The 14066-nt window shown below is 36.2% G+C and overlaps 1 protein-coding gene across 7 annotated transcripts in view; it reads right to left on the bottom strand.

Moving 5' to 3' along the window:
- The window catches only part of CASK (calcium/calmodulin dependent serine protein kinase), a 220388-nt gene that overhangs the window by 53302 nt on the left and 153020 nt on the right, over positions 1–14066 (bottom strand). For all 7 annotated transcript variants that reach the window (XM_080575458.1, XM_080575460.1, XM_080575461.1 and 4 more), the window contains one exon: positions 6565–6686. In XM_080575458.1, coding sequence (XP_080431584.1) covers positions 6565–6686 — 122 coding nt within the window. The remainder of the gene's footprint in view (positions 1–6564; positions 6687–14066) is intronic.

Here is a 14066-nt window from a genome sequence, read left to right as displayed (position 1 = left end):
TTGCATTGTCATTAAGTGATAGATGCATACATTTTTTTCAAAAAATGAATCTTAATCAACATAAATGTTAATTTTATTTCTTATTTGCATTATCAGTCTTGTGTTTCAGAAATCCCATCACACATCAGTATTATATATTAACAAAACACAGAAGAAAAATTGTTTCTACTCTGAAGACTAAATATAAGACAAATTCTCTATATAAATTTGTAAGACAGAGAAACAAGAAGAACAAGAAAACAATGAGATGATGCTGACTACCAGAGTGATCTACATATCCTGGGAACAGAGAAAATAAAATTCAAGAACATGAAAGAAGTTGAAACTGAAAGGTATTTTAGAGAATGATTATGAAACAATGCAGAAGAAATTCTAGAAGAGACTCTGCCTTTTTTTTTTTTTTTCCCCAGATATGGCCTTCCAGGAAAGTTACCTTTTAGAGAAAAAGCATACTGTGCTGGTGATGAGGATGATCCAGTCCACCTGCTGAAAGAATTCTTCCAACAGTTCTCTCTAAGGCTTGGTCGCTGTTCCTTGTATACTACTTGGGAAAGGAGTTTCCATTGCAGTGGGAGACGGTCCCTCCCACTCTCTGGGGCAGAGCATGCTGCCTCTGCTGGTCTGGGAGAAAAGCCAGATTTGGTTCCCCAAATAGCAAGGTGCTATCCTGCCAACATAGTTTCTTTCTTTCAATTTTTTTTTAAACAATTATTTTCCATTTGCTTTTGTCTTACAAACATATCAATTAAAGGATAATTAAAAATAGGAAAACAAGGTGATTTAGAAATGAGAAAGATTTATTTTGTCTAAGCATAACATGCTCTGAGGGAATTTGGCAAGACATCTAGTACACATACACTTTCTGATTTATATTTGGGAAAGAAATGCATTCATGTTTCACTGAAACATGTTCCACTTACTAGTTTTAGCATAATCAGTATTCAAGAGGGTAAGGACAAACGTTGGTCAAAAAAACTTGAACCACACTATGTGCTACACATAGGAAATCATACTTATGCAAATGAAAATAAGGAAAAATGAGACAATTAACAAAAATATTTAAGCTTTTTATACTGAACTGCTGTGTTTGTTTTCTTTTCTGTATCACATACAGATATTCCACCAGTCTATTAACGGTTTAAAAGAAATGAAAGGAAAAGGGAAATGAAAGCTTTGTGAAAATAGAAATAAAAATGTCTCTTGATTTGCTTTTATCAAAGTGTACAACAGATTTGTCAAATTTGCTCAGAAAAGAGCAAAGCAGGGATAAATGGGTGAAAAGTTTTGAACATTTTCAAATGGAGAACTAAAATGTCAATCATGACTGACACTGCTGAATAGCTGATACTATAATAAAAGACATTCAAATGTCCTGCCAACGTCCAACACTGGGAGGGTAAACAGAGCAAAACAAAATAAATCCAGTTGAAAGTTTTAGCCAACCATGTAAGATACTAAACCGAGGACCCAACAACATTCTTTTTAGCAAAAGAGAAAATATGTTTCCTTAAAAGTCTGGACTTCAGGACCGAATCTGTTTGGATGACTGAGTTCAAAAGAAATATTAAGGGAACTCTGAAATGTGCATGTATGCATGTTCCTTTGAAGCGTTACCATTAGCAGCCAAGGAAAACAGACATAAAAACGAGATTCTCTTGAAAAATCAGTACATTTTAATAAATATATGCACTTTGAATATAAATTAAACTGTAAAGGGAAGAAGTAGCTAAACATACAGATATGTTTCAGATAGCTACTCCAAAAATTACTTCATCTCATTTAGGTAAAACTATACACGTGCAGTGTATTACATCAGCAAAAGGTAAAATAAAATTTCCTCAAAACTCATCCTGTTTCTATTTCAGACACATTTACAGAAATAGCAACACTTACCTCAAATAATCTGTCTATGAAAATAATGCAACAAACTTCTTAAGTTAACGGCCAAAAGATATCAGCCTAGAGCATGCTATCTGACTGAGGACAGACACGGACAAAGCACAGAGAGGCCCCAGTCACACAAAAGCTGATATTGTTCTCCCGCTGAGCAAAAATCTCACTTGTAAATCGAACGACATCTGCATTCAGAATCACCCACAGAAACTGTCCCTGGAGAGGTGACCAAACTACTTGACTCAATAGGAGAAAGTTTTCTCTCGTCTCCTTCTATGTAGGCAGCTGTGTAAAATAGCAGCTTCTAGTTTTACTTTTTAGCAAACCTGGCTTCCTTTGATATATTGATAGAGATCAAACACAATTGTTAAGATCTTCCCCATTAGGCACAGCCTTTGAAGCCCAGTATACTTTTCAAAACAGATAATCATTGAAGTAAAATCTTTTGTTACGATACAGAAAACAGCCAAACACTAATGTCTCCAAAATTAGTAATCTCCTTACATTTGTTTCCAACTCCTTGATCAGTACCACTGACAAAAGACAGCAATGCCTCCCAGGATCTTTTTCATGAAAGTCAATTAAAAAATCTTAATCATTTCACAAGGTTTCTAAAAACCTGTCAGTGGTAATAAAAGGCTGTTTCACTACTTAAATTTACCTCCCTTTTTCCATAAAGTTATTTATATCCTTTACTTAACTTCTTTACATTCTTTATGATCTAAACTGGATACCAGAATCCAGAATGAAACAATCTATAAGGTTTTATATAGTCACAAACCCAGAAATTTCTAAGTCCCAAACAGGAATGTCCTACAGTATTCACTGGAATTATGATCACCACATTTCTAAAAGAACTGAGAAAAAATACCTGTCCAACCCAAAGTTACTCTTTTACATTATAAATATCTATTATTAAACAATATGTATATACATATATATTTACATAATGAATATTTCCAAATGCTTGTTTCTAGAAGGGTCTTTTCTTTACTTTCCTCGGTAAACAAAGTTGAGATTTTAATACTGAATTCTTTAACTTCTGTACAGTAAAACAAACAAACAACCCCCCAATAGTTTCTGTAAAATTGAAACTATTCAATAAGCTCACACGAGGACATGCTGATATATTGCAGTATTGGGCCTAGAGTGAATATAAATTATTTTATAAGCAATTGTCACCTTTTCCCCCTTGTTTTGAACAGCTTTGTCACACAAGTGGAAAGAGACTTAAGACAGTTATCTAAGTAGACATACAGAAATGAATCAACTAAGAACTATCAATGGGATGCTAAGAACCCTGCTTTCTGTGGCCCTCAGAGGTGCCTGTTCAGAAGACATCATCTATTTTGTGATCTATACAATCTGAAAAAAAACCAGCAAGTTTGCACTCTTAACACAGAGACTATCCTTTTATTTCCTCTCAGAAAATAAGTTAGTTCAGAAGCAAAAGAAGGTATTTCAGCAGCAGGAATGATCTATAATCATGTGCCTAATCTAAAAATAAGGATAACTCTTGAGAAAGAGTAAGAACATGAGAACAAATTTAACTGTGGAAAAAGGCCAAGAAAGAGGAACAGCAGTTTTTAATGCAAAGTGACAAGTTAATGACAGATTACAAAATTCCTACTTAGTGGAATGTAATATTTTATAGGTGACTTGTTCTGGTGACTTCATTAACCCCAAATACTGGAGAGGAATAAGCGGTTTCCCCAAAAGAACTTCATTAAGTACAACTCAGGAGCTCTTCAAAGTTCTGAGAGAAACTAGCATTATATTAATGCATAAACAAAAAAGCTCCCTCATTCAAGTTTCTGAAATGTAGAACCTACCCTTTCAAATAACAGCCTTTAACTGGCTTCAGTCTTTCATATGTGCCTTTCATAACACTAGAATCTGCTAGAATTTTATTTTGTATTATTCTCTTCAGAATATCTTTGGGAAGATTCTATCATTGTCCTTACACACAGCACAATAAAACAAAAATGCTTTTTGATAGTGTTTTCTTCTCACAAATATGTTGTTAGAGAGTGCATTTAGAAGTATCCCTTTCTAAGAGAATGACCATGACTTAAAAAGAATGGCAAACATGACATAAATTCACTTCATTTTTTTCCGGTTTAATAGGCTACAGCAGACCATTAGAGAAATATTATCATTACTGAAATACTATGAACAGACTGCTACCGTAAAGAACAGAAAAAAGTAAAAACATTGCAGAAGCATGAGTTAATGCCTAAAAGACCTATCATGCAGCAAAATACTTCAACTAATGCCATCTAGTTCACAAAAAAAAAAAAAAGAAGTTGTATGATGACATAATAGTCATAGAATCAGTCATAGAACAGTTTGGGTTGGAATAGACCTCAAATCATCTGGTTCCAACCCCCCTGCCATGGGCAGGGATGCCACCTCCAAGATCAAGTTGCCCAAGGCCCCATCCAACCTGGTCTTGAACACTTCCAGGGATTATTCCCACCTACCATTCTTTGGTTTTCACAGTAGAGTGTTACCAGAGCATTCTTACTTTCAAATGGCACTAAAATAGATGTTGTTCACCCACCAGTGGTTATTCAGTCCACAGGACTGCAGTATAACTAACCTAAAAGGAAAGCCCTCAAAATACAAATAATTGTTGACATTGGGTCCTCAGGGTCAAATTTTTTGCTCTACAGATTTGCTATCTTGTGTTGTAATATGCTAATGTAGACATAGCCTAGGCCTCTGTGGATTTGTTTCCTTCATCTGAGTGTTTTCTTGGTGGAATGTGTAGGTTCCTTTAGAAAAAAGCATAGTCTTGCCTGAAAGCAAGTCATCTGTCTTCAACATGAAATATCCGTATACCCTGGAATCAAATCTGGGAAAGTTTTTCAGCTGATTGTACTGGGTCTGGCTGGGATGGAGTTAACTTTCCCTGCAGCTGCCCATACAGTGCTGTGCTCTGCACTCGCAGCTAGAGCAGCGCTGGTATCACACCAATGTTTTGTCTATTGCTGAGCAGTGCTGGCACAGCATCAAGACTCCCTCCACACACACACACACCCGAGCCAGCAGGCTGGGGGTGGGCAAGACGTGGGGAGGGGACATCACCAAGGCAGCTGCCCTAAACCGACCAAAGGGATATTCCATACCTTGTGGTGTCACACTCAGCAATAAAAGGTGGGAAAAGGGAAGGAGAGGGGGAGGGGCCTCGTGATGATGTCTGTCCTCCCAAACAGCTGCTACACATACTGAGGCACTGCTTCCTGGGACGTGGCTGAACATCGCTTGTTGATGGGAAGCAGAGAATAATTTTTTTCTTCCCTCTGTGCTTCTGCGTGGCCTTTGCTTGTTTGTTTTTTTTTTTCTTTCTTTCTTTTTCCTTTAATTAAACTAACCTTATCTCAACCCAAGAGTCTTTTTTTTTTTCTTTCCAGCATACTTTCTTTTTCCCCTCTTCTTCTGAAGAAGGGGAATGAGAGAGTGGTTGTGGTGGAGTTTAGCAGCCCAGCAGGGTAGAACCACCACACTACTTTTTGACCTTTACATTAGATCCTAATACTGTGTAGACACAGAAGCCAATGAAACATGATTTGCATCCGAATTTGTCCTTCCAAGAAGGTTTTGGAACTAAATAAGAGGGATGAACTGTAAGCTTGCAGTGATGCTAAAGGTCCCTGTTGTGACCAAGAGCTAAAGTTCAGCAAACACTTCTACCTCAAAGTTGAATGTGTGTTTTCCCAAACTCACACAATTTTGGAGGAAGCACAATGTATCTGTTTGTTAGGCCTGCTTGGTTACAAACCATTGAGAAATATAAATGGTATTTTTGCATGTGACAAGCTAGGAGGCAACTTTGAAAACAGGAAGTTCTTAAGTCACAGAAGTCTTAAGTCATATGCGAGCATTTTTCAAATACCACACTCCTTGATTTTCATAATTATTTTTGCAAAATGGAGCATGTCAATTTTTTTGGAAGAAAAATCTATGAATTATCTGACGTCACAGTTCATCTGGACATGTAGTCAGATGGCGAACTATGTTTAAAGATAGCCAGTGAAGAAATGGAAACCAGATCTTGATTATGCCGTATCACGAGGCACTAACCTGTATCTTTCAACTCTGTGATTTTTGCATGCTTTTTTGTGGAACATCAGCTGTTGTCTTATGTATTAATGGCTCTCATGAACCACAAGCTAATGTTGATATAGATGACTGTGGCTATCACACACTTTGTTTAAGTCACAGAAAAAATGTCATATTTTTCATCTTTTCAAGAATATCCATAGAATTTGTCTAGGATTACTACTTAAAAATAATAATAAAAAGAAGTCAATCTGCAGAGTTATAAAATTACATTTTGGATTTAAAATAAAAATTAAAATCCAGCACTTATCACATGAAAAAAGCTTATTATGATAAATTATTTTAAAGTACAGCAACTAATTCAAACCAAAGCATGAATCATTTACATATGATTAAATTAACTCTAATTTTTCTAAAATATTCTGCATGTATAATACAAAAATGTACTTCTTTTGTCAAATGCTAGTTGTTTGTTACATCCCACATCTAAATAAATTAACTTTTGCTATGAAACAACAAGAGAATATATGCAGGATGAAACCAAATTCTGGCTAATGAACAACAGGTACAAAAACGTATTCAAACTGTTTATCTCAGAAAACTTACATCTAGTAGCGTGTGAAGATGCTGATCCTGGAAAACACTGTGAAGAAAATCTAAGTCTTTTTCACTGCAATCTGTAAGTGCATGAATTTCCTCCAGGCTGTCGAGCACCTGTGAGACTGCTCCTATGGGGCAATAAATAGGAGGGGAAAAAAAAATTAAAAATCGACAGAGCAAAGACTCATGGCAAACTGAACTTTGGAAAAGGAAACTTTTACCTCATCTTGTATAACTGGAGCAGAAATTTAAAAAAGCCAGAGTTTTATAGGAAAACACACTGAACAAACTTCATGAATATCAACAGTGCCCATATGTAATTATTCATATTAAATGGTTTAACTGAAGGGAGGTTAAAACCTCTCTCAGGTATTTATTAAGTTTTGCTTGTTTGTACTTAGTCTGGTTTCCAACGATGTCTTACGAAGTCACTTGGGTTATCTGCCCAACCGCCTGTCCTTACCATTTTTATTTCAACCTTCCCTTTCTTCACTTTTTGAACTGTTGGCCCATTTCAAATACACATCCAAAATTGGTAGAAATTTGAAAGAAACAATGCATTCAAAATTCTTTTTAAAATCATCATCTGGATAAAGGAGGGAAGACAAAGAAAGACCTGACTGCTTTGTCCTCTAGCGTAGGAATAAAAGGCTGTAAGGTTAGCTTGGATTTTTTTTTTCTGTTTGTTCTGCTTGCCTGGTTATCTCAAAACCAGCTATAGCACTTGCTGTCTTTTGAGAACAATGGATTGTTTTGGGTCATTGGAAGATGGGATGATTTTTATATGGGTAAGGGTGAAAGGAGAAATGAGGGATATGGAGACATAAGGGAAAACCAGGAGGCATTGTGGAAGGTGGAAATCCATGAGGAAAGTTCAACTCATAGCTGGGAAGGACAGAGAAACACAACATAAATCACAGTAAAACAGCCCATACAGATTCCTTGTGGAACACCTTGTTTTAAAAATCAGGTATTGATGGAGGCTGCCACTTGCTCGCATTACTAGAATGCTAACATTGGCTTACCTAAACACCTACAGCTCATGTCTTCAGATTTTCCACCACGGTATAAGCAACTGGTATCTTATTATTCAGTGTTAGCCTGTAAAAACGCCAGTTTTTGACAGTCAACTGCAGAATGTTCTCTCATAAATAAATTCTTAACTCTGGATACAGAATTCTACACATTCTGCACTTCAGTAATTTCTCCTTAATGCATTTTGTCTGCTTCTTACTCACTTGCCAGTGTCCTAGTTAAGACAGTCAGACAATATATATGAAATTCTAAAAAAATTACTGTATTTCTTGAAATTCCACCTGATTATATAAGATCAATTCTTATCATCCCTTAGGTGTTTTTGTAACCTACTGTATTTTCAGAATAAATAATAATAACAATTAATAACAATAAAAAACCACCCCCCCCAACCACACAAGGAGTCAAGTTAATTCAGTTACTTCTCTGAAAACCTTAAAAAAATTGAATCTTAATTAAGTACAAAAAAACTACTAAACAAGACTTGTGATGAGTAAGTTACAAATCCAGAAAGTCTTGTATCACATTTAGTAAAAGTCTTAACCTCAGATTGTCTTCTCAGTTCTTTGGATACCATGGTTAAGAACTACAGTATTCTACTTGCTCACAACTCATTGGTCATAAGCAATAAGAAGACTTGCTAATCCTCTGTCATTAAATGTGTCTGACTACTTATTTGCAACTGATTTATTAACGTAGGTTACGTTTCTTTAAAAAAGCGGTGGCTGGATAGCAAGGAGTAAGACTTTGTTTGCCTCATTGTAGTTGCTGTACATTGGAGCTAGTGTGCTGAAGAAGAGAAAAAACAGCTCCATCTCTGACAGTGAATAAGCATGCTTTGGTTAAAGGAACCTTCTATACTCCCCTGCCTGCACCACATCTTGCACACTTGGAGACACAGCAGGAAACCTGAGGAAATACAGGAACCCGGAATCTGCTGGTAAGAGCACAAAGAGATGCACAACTAAGCCTCAATGGCATGGAAGAACTCAAAAAGGGACCAAAAAGCGACTGTGCTGAGTTTCTTTTAACATTTTCTGTACGTCAATTGAAGGTTGATGAACTTATAAGACTCTCAAGACGAAGGAAAGTGCTTGACTTTCCAGGATACAGTTGACAGAAAATAATTTACTAGAATTCCCTTCTATTTCTATTCTTGTCAAACTCAGAGTTTAAATTAATTGTTTTCTAGCAAAACTTTGCTTTCTAGGCTCAAAGCCCTTTCTACGTATTTGCAGTGTCGACTTTAAGGAAAACATGTGAGAAGATTCAATTCAAAGGCTTAGATATCCTGGAGTCTCGTAATACTGCTTGAAGGTGCTCATAACCACAAAAACCGGAGCCAAAACCACAACCGAATAGAAGCATGCTCTAAGTTCTATTATTACTTCACCAATCACCAAACGCTTTGGACTTTTTATTTGACAGTATTATTTACTCTGGGAATTTGATTTTGTGGAATACTTTGTGGCCTTTCAAAGAGAAATAAAAGTTACTATTTCCTTAACATTTGCAACTGAACAATCTTTTGAATATCTGGAAATTCCAGAACATTAAACATTAGCTCTTGTTTCTCCTGCCTGTTGGTTGCACTGGCTGTAATGCAACCAATAGATGGCTGTAACAGAAAGTTTCCAAGAACATCCTTAACAAATTTGGTGGCAAGTTATGACAGTGACTTGATAACCTCTCAAAAATCAGTTTTTTTTTTCTTTTAATCTACAATCTTGTGGTCTATCTACTACCATGTCCTTCCATGTCATCACACATTTACAAATAACATGCACTTGCATGAGAAGAAGGCATAGTAGCAATAGACTGACAGCATATTATTATTTAAAATAGTGACAGAATAATTCTATAGGCATTTTTGTGAATTCCTAAACTCTACTAGAGACACTTGGTTCAAAGCGTAACAATAACTTTCAGAAGAGTTTTAAATTCAGGTAAAGATACTGTATAAAATAAAAATAGCCCATTTTTGCAGAACCCCTGCCCCTAAAAAAAGCCTATTCTATTTAAGCTAATTTCTAGCCTTTGAGAAAAAACAAACAAACAAAACAAAAAAAAGCAATAAGGTGTAAATGCACTCATGTTTATGGTTAGACTATGTATCCTCTAGAAATACCATTTCATCTCTCTTCATCATTGAAAATGCACCCATTTTAGCCTCAGCATTGATGAGAAAGGCCTTAAGTGAGTTGTTATGCAGTCATACAATCTAAAGCTGAGATTTCAAATGATCTCTAGCAGTTACAGACAGACTATAAATATAAAAATTAGAAAAATGTATAAATATTAGGAAACTATAAAAAAAAAAAACAAACATGAAATTGACCAATTTGACTGACTTTGAAGGCTCCATAAAGTAAACTTTGTTAGAAAACATTGCTTGTTGCCAACGAACTTCCAAGTAGCCTCAGCTAATTAGGTGAGATGAACATCACCCTGCACATCAATTTACTATAAAAATATGTACACATACAATTGTGCAGGACAGGTTGTAACGCCAGGGACAAAAGTAGAAGACTCTTCTTCAGAGTAACAGTAACAAAATCTGCACCAAATGTGGTTCTGTTGTGGTACTTGTGGATCCTACTGTAATTGCATGTTCCCAGTGTGTGCAAAGGAGCAGTGGTATTCCGGGCTGTATGCATAACCTCATTTTTCCTGCATTCCCATAAGACTATCTAAGAAAGGATGGCTGTGACTATTCACAGTTCCTTTGGTATTGACATCTCTGAAAGGCTGAAAACTATGGGTTCTTACCACATTAAAAAAAAAACAAACAGCCAGACAAATAAACAAAGAACAGCCAGAATGCTTACAATAGTCTTCTGCAGTCATTACTAGTACATGAAACTTCTTTCACAATTAGTAGAATGACTTTTTAAGAATAATACCAAATTGCTTTTAAGAAGATGGGAAGATGAATTGAGTACCTTTCTTCTCATTGAAGCAGATCTATATTATTTGTCAGTTAGACCTATCTGCCTTATGAGACAGTGACTTGGCATTATTTCTTTACCCATTGTGTTGTCAAAGTTATCACAGGTATTTCCTGCAGATTCTATTACCTAATTTAGGAAAGACGGCCATTCAGAAACAGTTCTCTCTGAATTCTATCTCTAGAGTCTTCATAGTTCTCATACAGTGCCCGATTATCACCTGGGGTTAGAGCATCATGGACACTGGTTCATCAAGTTGCAAGTAGAAAAAGCTTTGGTGAAGCACAGTACTGTTACTGCATCCTGGCATCTAGCTGTTCTAACCTGGAGCAAGTGGTTTGGCTAGAAACTGATCTTTAGAGGTATAAAGTAGTTGTTCACTGCTTCTCTTGAAAAGAAAAAGTATCTTGAAAATACTATTCTAAGAAATAGTCTCGATATTCTACAACAGAAATATGTCTCCACCACAAAACACCCAGAAAATTTGCTTTTTGGAAGCTCACAAAACAGGGCAGGTAGAACTGACTTCCTGTATTATGCAACAGGCAGCAGGGAGAATTACTAGCTTCCTTTCATGTAGCACTGATACGTGATAGTGTATGACTAAAAGAGGGCTTAGGTAAAAATACTTAGATCTTGCTGCTAAACACAGAGACTGCCTGGCAAACACATTCTGAGAGAGAAAAAAAAATGAAATCTTATTTTTGTTTAATATTGACAACTACGCATGCACTTTGAAGCCTTGGTCAGTTGTAAACCCTCCTCTGAGCAATGTAAATTTGTGAAAGGAAGCCTGACCTTGTTTAAGTATATAACACTATAAAACGGTGACCTTTTTGCAAGTCTCCTGCAATTAGTACTCCAGAAAATGACTCTGCAGAAGACATTAATAGCCATTATAATAATAGTACACTTTTATTAAAGTGACACTGGCAAGATCCCAACCCCCTGGATATGTAGAACTGTATCGTATTATGTTAATTTCCCCACACCAACTACTAATTTTAATCCTGCTCATTCTCATAAACTGTCTTAATTTGGAACAATTCTTCAGCTATTCTACATGTTATTCTACAGGTATGTAACTATGCCTTAGAGATTTTACAGAGGCATTTAAATGACTAACCAAAGATTAGCTGCTATTTGTAGTTTCCCTACATACCACAACTCTGTCCTTATGCCAGTCAATCTAAAATCAACACAAGCTGCTTTTGCCTACTTCATCTCTTGGCTGTCTTCTTGTGTGAAGCCATTGGAGATGAAACTAAAGAACAATCCTGGGTCTCAAAGCAAAGGCGTTTTAGAAGGCTGGATTTATATTTCACTTTGTTTATGAAGAGGTCTGAAGCTAGCACATATAGCAAGGACAGCAAAAAAACCATCAGAAACTGATAGACTTTAGAAAGACTGAATGAAGTCACCGGATACAATCTCATAAAAAAACAAGCTTATAATCTTTTGCACAATCAAGTGCAGTTCTTTTCATAAAAAAATGATCTTATAAATATTGTGAGATTCTGACAGTACATCTGGTGAAGAGACAGTGAGATTATTTTTATCAACTCTGCAATGTGAGTTTCAAGTTTCATGGATTTTTTAAAATTTTATTTTTAACATATGACAAGTAATTTAAAGATTTTTTGGTCTTGCATTAAGACTCCAGCAACATGTACACCTTTAGGCTACCTATTTAGTGATAACTGTATAAATCCATACCTTCATTAGTTTTGTTTTGTTGGCATCTTATTAAAATAAACCAAAACCACAAGCCATAAATGTTAAACAGAGTAGGAAATTAAGCACTGCATCAAAAATGCTGTGGAAATGATGGGGTGTCTGTCTGCTGAGATTTTCAAATCATGCTCAGATATACATTAAAAACTGTCCATATCAGCCACGCATGAATGCCTAGGCTCAATATCAGCATAATTATAAAATTCTCTGCCCATGTTACATGGAAGATCAGATTTGCCTTAGTAGCAGTGGACAAGAGTTAACAGTATATAAGAAAGAACCCTTCTATTGCCTCTTTCTGTAAAGAAAATACAAAACATACACTGTTTTCATTAAAGGCAAGAAAAGAATCTTTTTACAGAGACAGGACCTTTCCACTACTTGTGCTGATGTAACTTTTCAGCTTAACAGAAAGCCGACCGAGGCTCACATGATCTTCCTCACTTTAAACCACATCTGTGTGAATCACTGGAGCTGAGAGGCCTCTAACCTCACATGGTAATTTGTTGCTCTTTGCCGTGCACTCATTCCACAGCAACTGTCTCTGTCAGGACAGATGACAGCTGAAGCATGCATATATATATATATGCCTATAATTTAAAATAAGGCAGGAGATGCGTGTTTCGCATATATATATAGCAGTGTAATTACAACTAAAGACAGGCAAAGACTTTCTCCTCCTCTCATTTCAGCTTTATAGTGTTTACTGACTTCTCGCTTCCTGTTCTGAAACCAAACAGCCAAGTTTAGGTATGCTCTACATTTACAAATACTCTCATGCACGCATATAATTCTGTGAACGTTTCTGGAAAACAATCAAGACGGTAATAGTATATATATAGACATACACACATATATATTTAAAAAAAGCATGAAAAGTAAAGGTAGAGAACTGGAAGATGGAGGAATGGAATGAGTGTGATGGAAGAATATGGTAGGAAGGTGTGATGGAAGAATATGGTAAAGAAACTGGGATAAATTAAAGGGAGCAACACCTCTGGAATGCACAAAAGGAAAGAAAAGCATGTAAAAGTTGGAGAAGAAAACCAAAAGAAACAGGTGCAGGAGAAAAAAAAACAGGGAAAAAGGCAAAAACCATCCCCCCCAAAAACAAAAAGTTCCTAAACACAAGCAGGCATGCTGAGAAGAGTAGCATATATGGAACAGGAGAGAAAGAGAGAATGAGCAAGAAAGAGAGAGGAAGAAGAGCAAGGAAGAGGAAAGTGAAAGGAAGAAACTGGTGCTTGATTTTGAAGATAAACATTGTTTTATTCTGCACACACAGGGGCACTATGAGTTCATGTCTCTAGCTTTCTCCATACTTGGGACCTTTACACAAAGTTCGCCAGTTCCTTTTCTTAGCTATCTCTCACTCTAAAACTAGGCACAAGTATGACAGAAGACAGACCAGGGTGGTGGTAATGAAACATGTAGTGAGAAGGTATCGTTTTTCAGAATAGACCCACACCTCACAAGTTGCACGTTCACATGCAAACAACCCAAGAACTATTTTAACAAAGGAGTGCCCTTCACTACTACTGCCTTCAGTACTTTCTTTCGCATTGCAGAAATACATAGAAGCCCTCTCCTGACCAGTAAGTGGGCAGCACAGCCTTCTATTCGGTAAATTTACTGAAGAAAGAACATTCCCAAACAAAATCAGTGGCTGAGGCTTTGTATGACATTTTCTTTTTTACTACAACTGCATACAAATAATCCTGTTTCAAAAACTTTTATATAAAAATCCACTGAGTTCTCATTCTTAAATTACTGGGCATGCATTCTGAGAAG

The sequence above is a fragment of the Anser brachyrhynchus genome, assembly GCF_964034855.1.
Source record: "Anser brachyrhynchus genome assembly, chromosome: 1".
Classification (NCBI taxonomy): Eukaryota; Metazoa; Chordata; class Aves; order Anseriformes; family Anatidae; genus Anser; species Anser brachyrhynchus.
This window is presented reverse-complemented; position numbering and strand designations above follow the sequence as displayed.